Below are 18,468 nucleotides of genomic sequence, written 5' to 3'. Positions count from 1 at the left end.
TTTTATCCTTACTTTGCATTTAATGTTTCATTAAATGTTTAATTGGTTAAGTAATAATGAAATGATATTTTAGTAAAAATGTTATTTATTTCTAGAATTAAACTATTATTTTGAGATAAACCGAAAAAGAAAGATGGATTATAATCTTGAAACCGAGAGAGTATGACTTAACATATTATAATTATTGGTGTTAAGTTTAAGAACCAAATTCATAATAAAACCTTAAAATAAACCCTCCTTGAACGTTTTTTTTTTCTTTTTTTTTTCAAAAATAAAACTATTTGGACTCGATTCAAAGAAAGCATAAACCACTTACATCATGTTTTTAGTTTTCCTTTACTTTTTACGGAACTAAAAGCAAAATTACGATTTTCAAATTTGTAATAATAGTTTACTTATAAATGGTTGCTAAAAGAAGTTATAAGCTGGTTATTGTTTACGTAAAAGGAAATACATAAATGATTAATAAAATAAGTTACTGTTTTATGCAGTTAATTTTACTACATCGAATCACACGAAACATATGTTTGTTTTTTTACGTAAAAATTCAAGTATCTGTCGCCGAGAATTTATATAATTATTTACCATATTTCTTTAGATATTTGGAAAACAATAATAATAATAATAATAATAATAATAATAATAATAATAATAATAGGTCCAAAGTAAGAATGATAGCTCAGAAACTGCCAAGTTATATATCTGACCGTTAAATCTCGACCCTTCCTTCCTTATCACCCACTCACCTCCTTCTCCTTCCCCTTTTCATCTCTCTCTATACCTCTTAATTTCATCTTTCAATCTCTCTAATGGTGCTCCACCTCCTGCCCTCTTTATATACACACTAAAAAACACTCACAAAACCCTAAAACACACACACACATACAAAACCCTAAAAAAACACAAACACAGAGATATAATACACAGCATTGGCTCTGTTTTTACTTCTGACTGATTGGGTACTTGTTAAACCTCTGATACTTATTGCTCTCTGCAAGCTTTTCTGGTAACCGTTTTTCATATTCATGGCCTTTTTTTTTTTTTTTTTTTCATTAACAACTCCTCGACATTTCCTAGCAAAAATCCATCAATTATTCTTCGTTATTTTAGCCAAAAATACAGTTTCTTTTTTGCTTGTGTTTAATCCGTTGCCTCTGTTTTTTGTTATTTGTAATTTGATACTTACTGGAGTGAAGAATCTTTAGCCATATACATAGCTTTCTTTGTCATTTCAGAATTCCATGACATTTTCTTGCAAAGACCCTTTCATAATCCAAAATTCGATGTTTTTTTCTTGTATTTAATTATTATTAAGTTCAAAATCTTTATTGGTTTCCGTCAGCTCTTTGCAAGCTGGATGGTGTTTTTGTCAATTTCATAAATCCATGACATTATCTTAAAAAGCCCCATAAATTGTTGTTCATAATCTTATTCAAATTCAAGGGGTACTTTTGTTTTTTCTTCCTGTACTTCTGTTTCGTACTGAGTTCAGTATCTCATTGGTTTCTGTTAATTCTTTACAACCTCGATGGTGTTTTCGTCACCCCCACGATTCCACGACATTTTCTTGAAATAACCCATAAACTATTCTTCATATATATATATATATATATATATATATATATATATATATATATATATATATATATATATATATATATATATATATTGTTTAATCCACAATCTTTCTTGCTCTATGCTTGTTGGCAACTCTCCGTGGTCATTTTTGTCATTTCACTATTCCATTACGTTTCTTGAAAAAACCCATCACTTATTCTTTATATTTTATATAGAGTTTCTCTTTGTTTTTTTATTTTAATTAATAACTAATATCTTAATATTCATAATCTTTATGGCTCTGTCGGTCTATCCTATCTTTCTGTAACTCTTTCTACCTTCCACGGTTATTTTGGTCATTCCACAATTCGATTACATCTTTGTTAAAATAACCCAACAATAATTATTCTTCACAATTAATTATTTATCTTTAATCTAATTCATATTGAAGTTACATCTTTATTGCTCTTTGGTAAATTTTGGCGACTGCCATCGCCTTTGTAGTTATTTCACAATTCCATGACATTTTTTTTGGAAACACTGTCAATTATTTTTCAATATTATCTAAAATTATTTATTTCACTATTTATATATTTATTATTTAATATTTAATACTTTATGTTGTAATTCAGTGTAAGAAAATTACTTGAAGCAAGAGCTTTCGAAAAATGGCGCCCAAGAATGGACGTGGGAAGACCAAGGGAGATAAGAAGAAGAAGGAAGAGAAGGGTATAATTTTATTATTTTTTAAGAACAATATTTTTTTATTAATAAATATATTCTACAATAATCAACGAAGAATGTCTACGTTTGCAGTTCTACCAGTTGTTGTGGATATAACTGTGAATCTTCCTGATGATACCCATGTTATATTGAAGGTTTGTACAATTACTTAGTATGATTTTTATAATTAAAAATACTACTATTTTTTAGTGTTTACATAACTTGAAAATCTTATCTGGAAATGAATAAATTGATGACAAAAAAGTTTTAACATTTTTTCAATTTGATTCATCTTTGATAGTTTATAATCACATGTCATGAAGCTCATAGGGCACATGTTATATAAACTAGTTTATTTGATATACTATTAATTAACTAACTCGTATTTGGCATTATCGCTTTCTTTACAGAAAAAAAAAAATCAAAGGGTAATTGCTTGATTTGTCCGTTATTATCTATATTATTTGCTTTATCTTTTTCTAAAACAAGGACTTGTATACATTTCATTTATATATATATATATATATATATATATATATATATATATATATATATATATATATATATATATATATATATATATATATATATATATATATATATATATATATATGGGAAAAGTGAATATACCCTTAAGGGTATATAAGCTTAGGTACCCAAACTCACCATACTACGTCGTTTTGTATCATATATATACATTGTAATTGTCTAATGTTCTTATAATTCAACTTCTAAGTTGATTTCATTCAAAGATTTTTATAAATTTCACATTTATTTTACTCTTACATAATTTTCATTTTCAACTATAATATATATAGCCTAATTGATGTTCGTCAAAAAGATGTGATGTAAGAGGAAGATAATAATGAAATTTTGAAAATCTTGAAAGTAAATCAAGTTAAGGATTGAAGTTGAAGAACATTATAATAAATATATCAAACAAAACGATGTATTATTGTGAGTTTGGGTACCTAAGCTTATATACCCTTAAGGCTATATTCACTTTTTCCTATATATATATATATATATATATATATATATATATATATATATATATATATATATATATATATATATATATATATATATATATATATATATCATGGGCTAATTTTTATACATGTAAAAACGTACTAAAAAATAAGATAAAATCATGGAGATAGCTAGAATGTTAGATAAGATTTTGAAGGTTTATGACTTTCTTCTATATCATGTCAAAAATGTCATTACCAAATTGTTACACAATTGTCGGAACTATACGTGTCTATGTCAATAGAAACGTGTTACCTATATCGTCTGTCGAAAATTCAAATATATGCATTTTAGCAAACGCCACCTACAATTACAAACAAGAGATGTACAATAAAACACGTAAATACGGTCATTAGAAGTCGGGTATATCGTTTTCGGTATACTTTAAAACTCAACTATCTTTTTTTGGAATAATCCTATTCAATGGTACCATGCATTTTATGGATAAATATTAAGAAATCGACTCCATATGAAAGCTTGATGTGGGCCCAATAGATGAACTACAAGAATATTTTCAAAAAAAATAAAATAAAATATATGTATTCCTGTTGCATACTTTAAAACAATACAATGGTTTATTTGTTATTGCATTACTTCATTTTCAAACTGAAAACAATGAGTATATAATATTTTTCTTGTAATTATATTATATTATTTTGAGCAGGGAATATCGACAGATAGAGTTATAGATATTCGTCGACTATTATCCGTGAATACAGTAACATGCAACATCACAAATTTTTCGCTCTCTCACGAGGTACGACTTTTATAATTGTTTGTATCAATTTCTATTCACATCTTATAAGAACAATAACAATCAAACCCTATAATATATCTTTCGATAGAAAATGGTTTTTTTTATTTGACCAATGGGCCACCTTATCTTTCCAATTTGGTTCAGTTGGCCCAATAACAAATGACATTTTTCCTCCACCCATTTCATTTGCCTTTCTTATGATAACAGGTAAGAGGCCCACGATTGAAAGATACGGTGGACGTTGCAGCATTGAAGCCATGCACGCTCAATCTCATTGAGGGTAATCAACCATTTTATTACTGCCACGTGTTACTACCCCGCGATCTTACACCTAAATGACATTTTTATCCTCGCCTTTTTCATTTATTACATAACAGAGGACTACGACGTTGAAACCGCCACAGCACATGTCAGACGACTGTTGGACATCATTGCCTGCACGACGTCGTTTGGTCCGTCGTCGGTGGTCAAGGAGGATTTTGGCATTAATGTGCCGGAAACCAAGACCGGAAAGAAGACGAGCAAATCACAACAAACCAATAAGCGGTCCTCGAGTCTGCCGACTTTGACTCCTCCATCGCAACAGCCGCAGTCGAAAGATGTCTCCGTGGATGGAGAGGGAGAGCTGAGCAATTCGTGTCCCAAGCTTGGTAGCTTTTACGAATTCTTCTCCCTCTCTCACCTCACTCCTCCTATCCAGTGTAAGTCTGTTTGCACACTCGACGGCATACTTGGATCTTTCAACAAAACTGAGACAATTTCATCTAATGATTATCGTTCATACACATAAATATACAGTACTCAATTTGCTATAATTTTTGGTCTATTCCTCCGTGCTGACATTAACATTAACATTCTATCGTAAATTCGTTTGCAGATGTAAGGAGGGCAACACGGCAAAATGAAGATGACATTTTAATTGATGATCATCTGTTCTCGCTTGAAGTAAGAAAATCCTTCAACAGTTTATTATTTCTTTTGTAAAACATGTGTTATTTCTTTACATTCCTGAGGACTTAAACTTTATGGTAAAGGTGAAGTTGTGCCATGGAAAACCTGCCCATATAGAAGTCTATCGAAAAGGATTTTGCAGCATCGGGAAGCAACGAATTTTATGTCACAACCTTGTTGATTTGTTGCGGCGACTTAGCAGAGCATTTGAGAATGTAAGTTTCTAAAGATATCATCTTTTGTATGTTACCTATTCCATATAGCCTTAATTTTGGTTGTTCCTATACTTGCCTATCATTTCAGGCTTATGAGGACCTCATTAAAGCATTTACAGAAAGGAATAAGGTACACTTGTGGAGTGGAAATAATGATTGATTAAGGTCAATTAGTGGACGTGTGTTTGTTGTTAACAGTTGTTTTAACTACTCCTACAGTTTGGAAATCTCCCGTATGGGTTCAGAGCCAATACATGGCTTATACCTCCTGTTGCAGCACAAGTGCCTTCAGTTTTCCCACCTCTTCCTGTAGAGGATGAAAGTTGGGGAGGAAATGGGGGTGGTCTGGGAAGGGATGGAAAAAGTGATTTGCATCCTTGGGCTAGTGAATTCATGTATGTTGCATCTATGTCTTGCAAAACTGTAGAAGATAGGCAGATTCGAGACAGGAAAGCTTTCCTATTGCATAGCTTATATGTCGATGTTGCCATCTTCAAAGCCATTTTAGCCATTCGACACATAATGGAAAACCCAAACATAAATCATTCTAATTTAAGTGGTGATGATGACATTATACATACGGAGAGCATCGGGGACTTGAGAATCAGAGTATTTAAGGATACTCCTGATGCTAGCTGCAAAATAGATACAAAGATTGATGGCTCGCAGGCAACTGGGGTGGAGAAAGAAAATTTGGTGGAGAGAAACCTACTGAAAGGGATCACTGCTGATGAGAACACTGCTGCTCATGTAAGATGATATTTCAATTCCAATCATCTTGATTTTATGTTCTTCTTTAATTTTTATTAATGTGTGGGTTTTTTGTTTGAAAACCAGGATATAGCTACTCTTGGTGTTGTGAATGTAAGGTATTGTGGTTATACTGCTGTCGTGAAAGTTGAGGAGAGAAAAGATGACAAGAAACATTCTCCATTGCCATACATTGAGCTTCTCGATCAGCCTGATGGAGGAGCATGCGCCCTCAATATCAACAGGTTTGTTTTTCTTCACCATTGGCATATATTACATTTGTGCCACTTTAATTCTCATCACTGTAAGCTTATTTCTTGTAGTTTGAGGTTGCTGCTACATAAAAAAACAAGTAGCATTCTTCCTAATCTGAAAAGATCTGAAGGCCAAGAGCTCGTTACTTCTCGAGTCCTTGTGGAGAAACTATTAAAGGAGAGTTTAATGAAGCTTCAGGAAGAGTGTGTTGAATGTGACAAGTTTACAAGATGGGAACTTGGAGCTTGCTGGATACAACATTTACAAGATCAACAGAAAACAGAAAAAGACAAGAAAGCTTCTACAGAAAAGGTGAAGGTTGAAGGGCTCGGGACATCTCTTCGATCTTTAAAAAACAAGAAAAAAGATTTGGAGGGGAGCACAAAAGTTGTTGACGTTGTGAATGGGGAAGTTGAGAATTCTGTGTTGGAATTTGCTGTAGAATCTCCCAACTCAGATGAAAATGAGAAGGCTTTAAAAAAATTGTTATCTGATGCTGCTTTTACTCGGCTTAAAGAGTCAGAAACTGGGCTCCACTGCAAGGTGGTGTTGCAATTAAAAGTATTATATATATATACATCTATTTCCATATTAACCTGATGCTTGTTATTTGCAGTCTTTGCTGGAGCTGATTAACCAATCTCAAAAATATTACAACGAAGTTGCTCTTCCAAAATTGGTAACTACATTGCATAGCTTAAAACATCATCTGATTAGGTTCCTAGTTAATGTAAGTGTGATAACTGACAGATTATTGCACTTGATCATTCATATGTAGGTTGCAGATTTTGGTTCTTTAGAACTATCACCAGTTGATGGACGAACTCTAACTGATTTTATGCACACACGAGGTCTCCGCATGCGTTCTTTAGGACAAGTGGTTAGTTATTATTCTTTTTCTTCCAATTGAATGGTATATGTAAGCTTAGAAGGCTTTTCAGTGACTAATGCTTGCTATTTCTGTGTTTGAGCAGGTTAAGTTGTCAGAAAAATTATCACATGTGCAATCTCTATGTATACATGAGATGATAGTACGAGCTTTTAAGCACATTATACAGGCAGTGATTGCTGCTGTTTCTAAACCAGAGGAAATGGCTGCTGGAATTGCTGCTGCACTGAATCTGATGCTTGGGGTTCCTGAAAGTAAACAATCTTGTGTTGATTCTGTAACAAAGACATGGCTAGAAGTTTTCTTGAAGAAGCGATTTGACTGGGATCTTGCCAGCTTTAACTACACACAACTTAGAAAAATTGCTATACTACGTGGGTTATGCCATAAGGTGATTGATTCGTACATAACTGAATACACCCTTCCTCCCTCAAAGATATCATTGTAAACAAATTTATACTGTACTGATTTTCCAGGTTGGCATTGAGCTGGTTCCAAGAGATTTTGATATGAACTCTCCCCAGCCTTTCAAAAAGGAGGACATCATCAGCTTAGTACCAGTGCATAAGGTGATAAATTAACAGTTGATTGCTCATTGTCTTACAACCAGTCACTTCATACCCATATTGTTTCATGTATCGATTTATTGTATTATGTTGCAGCAAGCAGCATGCTCGTCTGCTGATGGACGCCAACTCCTGGAATCATCAAAAACTGCCCTCGACAAGGGAAAGTTGGAAGATGCGGTTAGCTATGGGACAAAGGTACGAGGGTTACATTCGGAACAAGTTTTTTTTTTTTTTAAATATATTAGCATCACCTAACATGTTATTGCTTATTCCTTCTTACAGGCTCTTGCAAAGCTAGTTGCGGTGTGTGGTCCCTATCACCGAATAACTGCAGGAGCTTACAGTCTCCTTGCTGTGGTTTTGTATCACACTGGGGACTTCAACCAGGTCTTGATTTGTTATTATTATTTATTAATATTAATACTATTTTGTTGTTTTGTCTGTCTTTCAAGATCTCAGATTGATGGATTGAATTGCAGGCCACAATCTACCAACAAAAAGCTTTGGACATCAATGAGAGAGAACTGGGATTAGATCATCCAGATACCATGAAAAGCTATGGGGATCTTGCTGTGTTCTACTATCGCCTTCAACATACAGAGTTGGCTCTCAAGTATGTTTTTTTTTGGCCCCTTTAATACAAATTGGTTTTCTTACCTACTAGAATATCAATATCAGGTATGTAAAACGAGCATTGTATTTGCTACATCTTACATGTGGCCCATCACATCCAAATACGGCTGCCACGTACATCAATGTAGCTATGATGGAGGAAGGTCTGGGAAATGTCCATGTCGCCCTCCGATATCTGCATAAAGCTCTCAAGTGCAACCAAACGTTACTTGGGCCAGACCATATCCAGGTTCCTTAAATTTTCCCCCCCATAAAAACAAGATCCTACATGGTGACAAGATTAACTATATATGTTCCTTTTGTTTTGCAGACTGCTGCAAGTTACCATGCAATCGCAATTGCTCTCTCTTTAATGGAAGCTTATCCTCTGAGTGTTCAACATGAACAAACAACCTTGCAGATACTACGCGCAAAACTTGGCCCAGATGATCTACGCACACAGGATGCTGCTGCTTGGCTCGAGTATTTTGAATCCAAGGCTCTTGAACAGCAAGAAGCTGCAAGAAATGGGACTCGGAAACCCGATGCATCCATAGCTAGCAAAGGCCATCTTAGGTATGTTTAAATAAATGATTTCCTTCAATTTATTTCAAACCAATTAATGATTTTTGTAAATGATGATGGGCAGTGTATCGGATTTGCTTGACTATATCAATCCAAGTCATGATGGACAAGGGACTGATGGTATGGGTTTAAAACGTAAAACCTATATCCATAAGGTATGCTCAATTACATTACATATTCTGATATTCATAACAAGGAAAGCGTATCTAAGTATACGACATGTTTCATTTCTAGTTGAAGGGAAAAAGCAACCAAACCTTGGAGGTGGCAAATGTTGACGAGGCATCTCCAAAAGATCTTCTGAAAGAAGTTACAGATGAAGAGAAACAAGAGGCAACCCTTGAACATGAGATTCAAGTGAATCACGAATCCACTTCTCTATCTGTTGAGTCGATACCACCAATCAAGGAAGAAAGTGTGGAAGAAACACCAGTTCCAGATGCTTCCAAGCTTCAGCCACCAGAGGAAACTGGTGCACAAAACCAAAACCCTAACCCTACCAGTAATGAAGGAGGAGGAGAAGAAGGGTGGCAAGCGGTTCAAAGGCCAAGATCAGCAGGTTCATATGGACGTCGGCTAAGACAGAGGAAAGCAGCAGCGGGTCTCAACAAGGCTTACGGCTATCAAAAGAAAGGTCTACTTCATGAGTCTGAAAATGGAATTGGAAGGTATCACTTTGTAAAGAAACGAGTGATGTCTCCTTCAACTTATGTTGACTACCACACTGCAACTCCTAATCATAAATTTGGGCGTAGAATTGTCAAAGGTTTGACATACAGAGTTAAGTCCTCGGTGCTTGTACCTGTGGAAGAAACTACTTCTAATTCTTCGTCATCTGAACAAACAACAAAAGAAGTATCAGTAGGACATGTACAACAAACACAGAGAAGATCCATTGTTAGCATCGGAAAATCTCCTTCTTACAAAGAAGTAGCCTTGGCCCCACCAGGTTCCATTTCTCTGTTGCAGGTCAGGGACAGGGATGATGACGTTATTCCTGATGATAAGGAAATCGATAATGGTAAGCACGAGGAATCTGTTGTTAAAGAAGCAGAAGAAGAGATTTCTGAGAAAGTGGATACGAAAGATGAAACAAAAGAAACTCATTTAGGAGATGATGTGTTACCTGCAATTTCAGATGTGGTGGAGGTTGATAAGGTAATAGACAAAAGTGTAATAATCGACATGCCAATTCCAATTGTTCCCTCCAATGCGAGTATAGAGATAGAGACAGAGACAGAAAATGTAAAACCAAATCAAAGTCAAGAAGCCCCAAACAAGAGGTTGTCTGCATCCGCTACTCCATTTAACCCATCGCCACCTGCTGTTCGTGTTGCACCAATGCCCATGAACATCGCTCTACCTCCTCCTGGGCCCACCCCATGGCAAATGAATATGACTCTTCACCCAAGACCACCTTCTTCGCCTCACTCACCCTACCCTACACCTCCACCTACAGGCACCCCCAATATGATGCACCCACACCCATTGCCTCTTATGTACTCTCCTCCATATACACAAGCTCCATCGTTATCATTACCCATGCCCATACCCAACACTAACACTACATATCCTGTAACCACCGGTCCCTTTCATCCCAATCATTTCGCATGGCAATGTAATATGGGCGCTAATGGGTTACAATATGTTACTGGGCCCGTTTGGTCAAACTGCCATCCAATGGAATTCTCCATCTCCCCACCAGCAGTAAGGCCGATTTCTGATCCAAACATGGAGACCAAGCAGGTGTTTGATGGAACTTTTCCTTCTCCTCCTAGTTTATTGGAGGTTAACAATGTGGATGAAACTAAGCAAGAAGTGAGTCTTGAGAAATCTAATGACATTGTAGGGGTTCAAAATGGTTCAAATCATGGCCAAAGGGTTGAGAATGAGAAGACTTTTAATATATTGATAAGGGGGAGAAGAAACCGAAAACAGACTTTGAGGATGCCCATTAGTCTGCTCAACAAGCCGTATAACTCTCAGTCTTTCAAAGTCATATATAGCAGAGTCATTAGAGGAAGTGAAGCTCCAAAGTCTAGCACCAACCTTTCTTCTCAACCTACTGCTACTGCTACATAATGGTGGGATACGCATGATTACAAAGTGTAGTTCCATAGTTTTGCCACGTAGACACAGATCATGCAGTTTTTAGGTATCAACTTACATGGATCTCCAATCATCACTTGAAAAAGTTACAGGTTAGTTTAATAACTGCATGTTATTGCCATCTTGTTTCTTTCCTTGACTTGAATAAAGAATAAAAATGTAGTTGTCCATCTTGGTTACATTTTGTTTTCACTCTCATGGTTTTCAGGTTTCAAAACCAGATAGGGTTTGCAGTCAGTCAGTCATACTTGGGATTTCAGAGATGTTGAATAATGGCAAGGACACAACACAGAAGTTTAAGAAATTTTGGATTATTGGTGCATATCATTACAAGACTAATTAATTGGGTGGTTATCCCATTGCCATGATGATTAAATTGGATTTGATTGTACATGATACCATTTTTGTTCAAACTGAGTTTGATTTAGACATACAAAATCCCCAAGTAAAAAATGTTGCTGGTACTGATACTTATAATAGAACCAATTCTTAGTCCATGCTATATTGTCTATCACTCGGTAATTTATGCTTCTATTAGGATCTAATTGGACTTTGATTATTGAGTCTGACTCTAAAGCTTAACAACTAAATAACATAGCTTCATATAGTTGTTTAAAGTAGACATGCTAATATAAAGTATACAATAACACAAAGCATACAAAAAGGTAAAATCCATCCCTGAAACACAACATAATGTGTGTCTTTGATTATTAAGTCCGACTTTGATTATCTAACCGGACTTTGATTATTGAGTCTGACTCTAAAGCTTAACAACTAAATATCATAGCTTCATATAGTTGTTTAAAGTAGACATGCTAATATAAAGTATACAACAACACAAAGCATACAAAAAGGTAAAATCCCTCCCTGGAACATAACATAATGAATACAACTTGTGGCACACCCTCCACTTCAATCTCAACATCCTTAACCACACACTAACCTGGTGAATGCTACGGTTGCTCCGCAGTCTCACATCATTTCCACAACCACACACTAACTTGATGAATGCTACGGCTGCTCCGCAGTCTTACATCGCTCCCACAACCGCATACTAACCAAAAACACTACAAGTCAAAAACCTTGTCCTACCAGACTCTATGAGTTGTTCGGGCCGTGCTTCGGACCCTAAAGTCAGGCAGAGAGGTTCTAACACAACCATCAACCCGAACCTAGCCATGAATCTATATCATTTGCTTTGATTCTCGCCACTAACCAATAAACCATATGCATTGCTTAACCCTAAACCCTCTCACAACCAAAGTTGGCTCTCTAGTTGACTTAGGACGATACCAAGATGATTGACCTTCCCAGTTAATCATCAATTAAACAATATCTTATCCGCACCACCAGATTAGCCGGTCAAAGCCCCGCTAGCCCAACGGTAGCTTTCCCCATACTCACAACCTGGCCTATCTTGGATTCTTCCCAAACTCAAGGAAACCTAGAGCTCCCTCTGGATACATCGATCCAAATCCCTAACATGGGTACAAATTCTAAAATAGCTCGCACTTGGAACTATCCCTGACAACCCCACATGATCATCCTTCACTTGGATTTATCTGCATTCTGATAATCTCATAATCATTGGGTTACCGAGCCATCCCATACTCTACCTATCCAACCACTACCATACTGAGCTTGATGAACTAAGATCCCATGACCAAACAATATAGGTGTCCACACCCAAATCCAAATGAAAAACTTTGCTATTCTTGACAAAAGATTTTCATATCCAAAAGCACCTTACCTGGATACAATTTCACATCCTTGTGCATTCCCATATGATGACAAAGAACCTGTAGACCCACAATTGGCGTAGATAGATAACCACTTCAATGCACTACTTACTACCGAAACAAAGTTGAGTCTGCTATAGACCTAAGCAGTTAATATCAGCGATTTCCAGGTGATTTCCAGATGGGATATCGATTATCGGTATTTTTCAAAATACAGGTGTCAAATATCGGTCCAAAATATCGGACCGCAAAAATCGGTGATACTTACCGATATTTACCGTTATTTCCAGGTGGGATATCGGTTAAGTAATTTTACTTAGTTTTTTTAGTGTTAAGTCATGGCCTTAAGTCTTATGGACTAACTTAACTGAACCTGTTATTATGTTAAGTACTTAATTGTTAGTTTTAGGTCATTGACTCATGTTTTAAGTATTAACCGATCTTATTGTTATGTTAATTGTTACATACTTAAGTGTTAACATGTTAGTTTCTATAGGTTTGATCATGCTGATGTGTTAAGTACATCATTCTTAAATGATTATGATGATATTAGAGTTTATGTGGATGATCTAGATAAAATAATTGGATGCCTTGGTTGATGTCGACTTGGAGGAAAATTTCATGGCTTACGTAAGATTATGTTTCAAACATTGACAGTTTTGAATTTTGACTTTTTATATTACTTTATATATGTTTTATGTTTATATATAGTAATTATGCATGATATAAAAATACCGATATCCCACCGCGATAACCTATATCCCAAATATCGGTCCTTGACCGATATATGATTTTAGACCGCTATAACTGCCTAGCTATAGACCATAATTCCACAATCCATCAATTCAGGGAAAACATACCAAGAAGCCATGATATACCATAAACAGAATATGACGATTGGTTGTCACGTCTACTGACCTCCAACTGATGTAAAATATTTATGTTATTTCAAAAAATTAAAGTCTTCTGTTGCCATATTTTTCAAGTTTATAAAACAATATTTGAACTAAATCCCAACAAATTCATGATTATCAGTAAAAGATAAGTTTTTGATCTAAATGTAACCTGATTTCGTATGATTTGAATTGAATATTGAAGATTTTAATAGAAAGAATCTCGATTTCGTCGTTATTCTTCGAATTAGCTTGATGATCGGAGGCAAAGTCGTCATCGACCTGAAAGTTAATGACGTCGTCGGAAGTTATAGAGCCCAGCCTAATGATCAAAGCAAGGTAGTTGACCAGCATTAGTAGCCCATTTATATTTTTTTAGACCTAAATACCCTTAATGAGCTTGATTGGTCACGGTTAGTCCTCGTCGTCCTCACCGAAAAAAGAGTCTTCGCCAGAACCAGACCTTATATATATATATATATATATATACACACACACACACATAATAATAATAATAATAATAATAATAATAAATATAATATATTAAATAAAAGTAAAATAGTCATTTTATTAAGGAAAAATGACTTAAGAGGGTAAGGAAGTGTTGTCTTTGTTTACATTTAGTCACTTTTTTTTTGTACTTCATTTACCATTTAACTTGTTATTGTTGTTCAAAATATACCATTATGACAAGGATCATGGGTTTCCAGTGACTTTGGCATCTTCGGTCATCTTCTCCAACAAGTCTCCGACCAAACATAAATTTTCTGATGAACACTATGAATTTCCTGACCAATATGAACACATTCTAATTGTTAGGCTCAAACAATGAAAACACACACATAAATGCAAATTTGAAACCGGCTTTTTTTGGGTGTATTCATTGAAATAAATTTTAAATTAAGGGTTGAAGGACTCACAAGAATCTAGATCCACACCCAAAACACGAAAATGAAAACCCCTAAAATATAGGGTTCGTTCATTAGAAACAATTTCAGAAGAAAAGAACATCTTAATTTCGATTTCACCTTTTATTGAAGCTCTTTCCCAGAAGATAATTTCAAAAGTGTGTTGTGTGGGAAAATCGATTACATATGTTTTCGTTTTTGGAACTCATGAAATCAAGATTCAAAAACACAAAAAGAACAAAAACCTTTTGATTTTAAGGGTTTCGTTTCTGGGTTTTCAAGAACAAGAAGAAGTTGTTCGATCTTTATATGGGTTTAAGGGTTTTCGTTTATTGAACTCCAAGCTCAAGAACATAAAAAGAATTCAACACCTTCTACCTTTGTATGTGTTCTTGAAACTCGATTTTTTAGATGTATACTTGGAGCCTTTTTTTTGGGTTTTGATTTCTTAGAGATTTTTGTTGGTTATCATGCATTAGATCTAAACATCGATATGGAGTTAAAACACATATAAAAATCAAAATTTGAAACTTGAAAGAACAAAAAACAACATATTATTTGGTATGTGTGTTCTTAACCGGAAAGCTCATGTTTTCCGCCAGAGAAGATGACCGGAGATGTCAAAGTCACCGGAAACCGGTAATCCCCGATCATAATGGTATATTTTGAACAGCAATAACAAATTAAATGGTAAATTAAAATAAGATAAAATAAAATAAATCAAAAATAAAAAAAATAAAGGATGTAACGACTATCTGATTGGGAAAAAACATAGTGTTAGGAATTAAAAAAGGGAAATGACTTATGTGGGTAATTAACTATTGTCTCCGCATTCATTTAGTCACTTTCCTTTTTTGTATCCGATATATCATTAAACTTGTAGGTGTTTACAGAAACCATTGAAACCGGCTATTTAAGGTTTCCGGCAATTTCTTATCTCTGATGACTATCTGGTCATCTTCTCCGACGAGACTCCGGCAGAAATGAGTTTCCCGACTGATCATTGGGTCTCGACCGGATGACTTACAGCAACAGCAAGCAGCAAGAGGTGGTGATGGTGGTTTAACGGTGGCAAAACAGAGGTGGCTGGTGGGTTTCGATGATGGCAGGAGGATGTGGCAGGAGGCTTGCTGCCTGTGTCCCTTCTTCCTTTTTCTGGCAGCAAATCAACAGGAGGAAGAGAGGGGAGGGTGGAGAAAGCTAAGCAGCAACACCGATGGCGAGTGCCGCTTGGATGGCAGTCGAGAAAAGTCCGCCGGAAAAACTCATTTTTGCCGGAAAAGACGACCAGAAAGTCGTCGGAGATAAGAAATTGTTGGAAACCTTCAATAGTCGGTTTCAATGGTTTCTGTGAACATATAAAACAAATTAAATGTTAAATAAGATACAAAAAAAATAATAATAATAATAAATAATGAATAATAAAAAATAATCAAACGAGTCTAAAGATAACAATTAATTATCCTAATAAGTTATTTGCCCGATTTAAAAAAAAAAAACAAAAAAAAAACATATTTCCCTTTTAAAGGAATTATTCATGTAATTTAATCATTTGTTTGTTTGTTTGCGGTGGAAACCCACTGAAAAAGGGTCTTCCGTTGACTTAACGGTAACATCATTTTTCAGAAAGACCAAGCAAAACCCTCCAATCTTCGATCTTCGCACAGGAAAACGGTAAATTTTTCAGCCAAATTAATGTCGTCGTCGATAGTTTACGACGCTTTCCAATCGAAACGAATAAATGTAAGTTTCTCTTATGATGATGTTTATTGAGAAACACACGCAGGGGATTAATCTTAAATTGATCGATGCTAGGATTATCTGATAAAATACCTTTTTTAGCCTACTTTTTTTTTAAACATTAATCTATTATTTTGATTGATTTTGTGTTTCTTTTTGTCGGATTTTAAGTGTATTCGATTTAATAATGCTAATCTTTATGGTCATGCGTAGATGAATATTTGATATTTCATTATTGGAGTCGCTTTTTAATGGTGAAATGGTTAATGTATGATTATCATTTGAATGAATGATTTTTATACTCTGAAATTAGGTCATCTGTTACCAGCTCCACTGAATCAGTGTTGATATAATTGTGTGGCCTTTTGTTAATTAAAAGATGATGTTTCCTTTTTTGTAATTGGTGTCGTTCATTCATTACCAGTTTCAATGAGGGTCTTTGTTTTTTCTAGTTATTTACAGGAATATAGCTCATCAGATCGGATGTGTGGTAGTAAATATTATCAAAAGCTGTTGGTCGGTTTGTAGGGTTGTTTGAGATTTCTTTTTGAATTTTGTAATGAGAAAAGTATTTGGTGATATAATATAGAAGAAGTTGAGAATATCGTTGTTGTTATCAATATCATGGGTTGTTTTTGTTCAACTCCTCCAAAGAGCTACAGAAAGTTACCTTCTTTTGATCCTGTTGCACTTGCTGCCGAAACCCCATGTAAGTTTTGCAAAATATTTTAATTTTTCATTTTCTGATCATCTTTTTAGCAATTCTTTAGTTGCTGTATTGATGGGCATTGGTAGAATTGCGTTGTAATAACTCAGAACGAGTTCAAGTGTGTTGCAGTTACTGAGAATGAGGTGGAGGCTCTATACGAGCTATTCTCGAAACTAAGCAGTTCTGTTGATGACGATGGGCTTATAGGGAAGGTACAATATATGTGTTGTTGGACTTGGAAGCTAAAGATAATATTCTCGATGCAAATAATTTTGTTTATATTTGGACAGGATGAATTCCACCTAGCATTATTCAGGGATTATGATAAACAAAACCTGTTTGCAGATCGGGCAAGTACTAATTAACTACTATTTCCAACGAAAAAAAAAAACCAACAACATCAAATGATGAATATAAATTTTGTTGGTTTTGTAGATATTTGATCTTTTTGACGTGAATAGGAGTGGGCATATTGACTTCAGCGAGTTTGTCCGTTCGTTGGGTGTATTTCATCCAAAAGCTCCTCAAGCAGACAAAATTTTGTGTGAGAATTAATTTTGCGTTTTTAATCTGCTTTCTTGGAAGACACGGTAGCTCGGATAAGAATGATTAGAAAGTGATATCAATCTTTTTTTGCAGATGCATTCAGATTATATGATCTAAGACGCACTGGCTTCATTGAACGCGAGGAGGTAACTTTAATTAACTCGGTATCTCTGTTTGCTGTGTGTTTATAGTTTTACCGCTTGAAAATGTTTTTTTTTTTTTTTTTTTTTTTTTTTTTTTTATGGAAAGCAGTTGAAAGAGATGGTTTCGGCCCTTCTTAATGAATCTGATCTTGATCTATCAGATGATATAATCGAATCAATGGTAGATAAGGTAATAAATAATTGGTTGTTTGGAAACCTCAACTCAACAGTCGACAGTCACCAGTCAACAAGACACTTGGGTTGTGAATTGTGATGGCTGTATGTTTGTATGTTTGTTTGTTATTCAGACATTTACAGAAGCAGATACCAAAGGCGATGGTCGGATTGACCAAGAGGAATGGAAAGAATATGTAGACAAGAACCCTTCATTGTTGAAGAACATGACTCTTCCTCATTTAATGTAAGCCATACATACATACATACATACAACTTTGATCTTTGGTCTTCATTTCATAATTATTATTATTATTATTAAAATTCAGGGACATAACCTTGAGGTTTCCAAGCTTTGTGATGACCAGCCAGGTAGAGGAGTCCCACACAACAGACTAAGACAACATGATGATGTAAAAATTGTATGTAAGAATGAAAGAGGGGTCTTTTTTCAAGATTTGGTTTAGCACATGAGGCCTCCTTTTATTGCTTCCGCTTCCGGTTTACATAAAAACCTTGGATTTATGATTCTGGAGAAAATGATGATTGTGGAATGACGATGGGTAAAAGACTTTTTTTGTATGTATGTAGTTAAAGTTTGTTTCTTACCAA

General features: G+C 34.9%; 2 protein-coding genes across 7 annotated transcripts; both read left to right on the top strand.

The window, feature by feature from the left end:
* Positions 1 to 752: 752 nt before the first annotated feature.
* LOC145004398 (Tetratricopeptide repeat (TPR)-like superfamily protein) lies at positions 753 to 11,501 on the top strand. The gene is made up of 24 exons (XM_078963307.1): positions 753 to 1,006; positions 2,190 to 2,286; positions 2,374 to 2,435; positions 3,977 to 4,069; positions 4,277 to 4,349; positions 4,447 to 4,770; positions 4,947 to 5,014; positions 5,104 to 5,235; positions 5,324 to 5,365; positions 5,455 to 5,985; positions 6,073 to 6,230; positions 6,309 to 6,783; positions 6,857 to 6,919; positions 7,019 to 7,120; positions 7,215 to 7,520; positions 7,606 to 7,698; positions 7,792 to 7,893; positions 7,981 to 8,085; positions 8,178 to 8,311; positions 8,377 to 8,560; positions 8,642 to 8,886; positions 8,960 to 9,050; positions 9,130 to 11,096; positions 11,213 to 11,501. Exons 2-23 carry the CDS (start codon positions 2,226 to 2,228, stop codon positions 10,975 to 10,977), a joined length of 5,292 nt encoding a protein of 1,763 aa, XP_078819433.1. The 5' UTR covers positions 753 to 1,006; positions 2,190 to 2,225; the 3' UTR covers positions 10,978 to 11,096; positions 11,213 to 11,501.
* Positions 11,502 to 16,108: 4,607 nt separating this feature from the next.
* Positions 16,109 to 18,468, top strand: LOC145004916 (calcineurin B-like protein 7). 6 transcript variants are annotated; one of them, XM_078963947.1, is made up of 9 exons: positions 16,109 to 16,218; positions 16,737 to 16,993; positions 17,123 to 17,205; positions 17,284 to 17,343; positions 17,429 to 17,537; positions 17,633 to 17,685; positions 17,792 to 17,872; positions 17,991 to 18,103; positions 18,186 to 18,468. In XM_078963947.1, exons 2-9 carry the CDS (start codon positions 16,909 to 16,911, stop codon positions 18,253 to 18,255), a joined length of 654 nt encoding a protein of 217 aa, XP_078820073.1. In that variant the 5' UTR covers positions 16,109 to 16,218; positions 16,737 to 16,908; the 3' UTR covers positions 18,256 to 18,468. The 6 variants fall into 6 exon arrangements, with proteins under 6 accessions (XP_078820073.1, XP_078820075.1, XP_078820074.1 ...); XM_078963949.1 differs by having other exon boundaries at positions 16,118 to 16,218; positions 16,874 to 16,993; XM_078963948.1 differs by having other exon boundaries at positions 16,118 to 16,287; positions 16,874 to 16,993.

Source organism: Lactuca saligna, chromosome 7, assembly GCF_052625555.1.
Source record: "Lactuca saligna cultivar CGN05327 chromosome 7, ASM5262555v1, whole genome shotgun sequence".
Taxonomy (NCBI): Eukaryota; Viridiplantae; Streptophyta; class Magnoliopsida; order Asterales; family Asteraceae; genus Lactuca; species Lactuca saligna.
This window is presented reverse-complemented; position numbering and strand designations above follow the sequence as displayed.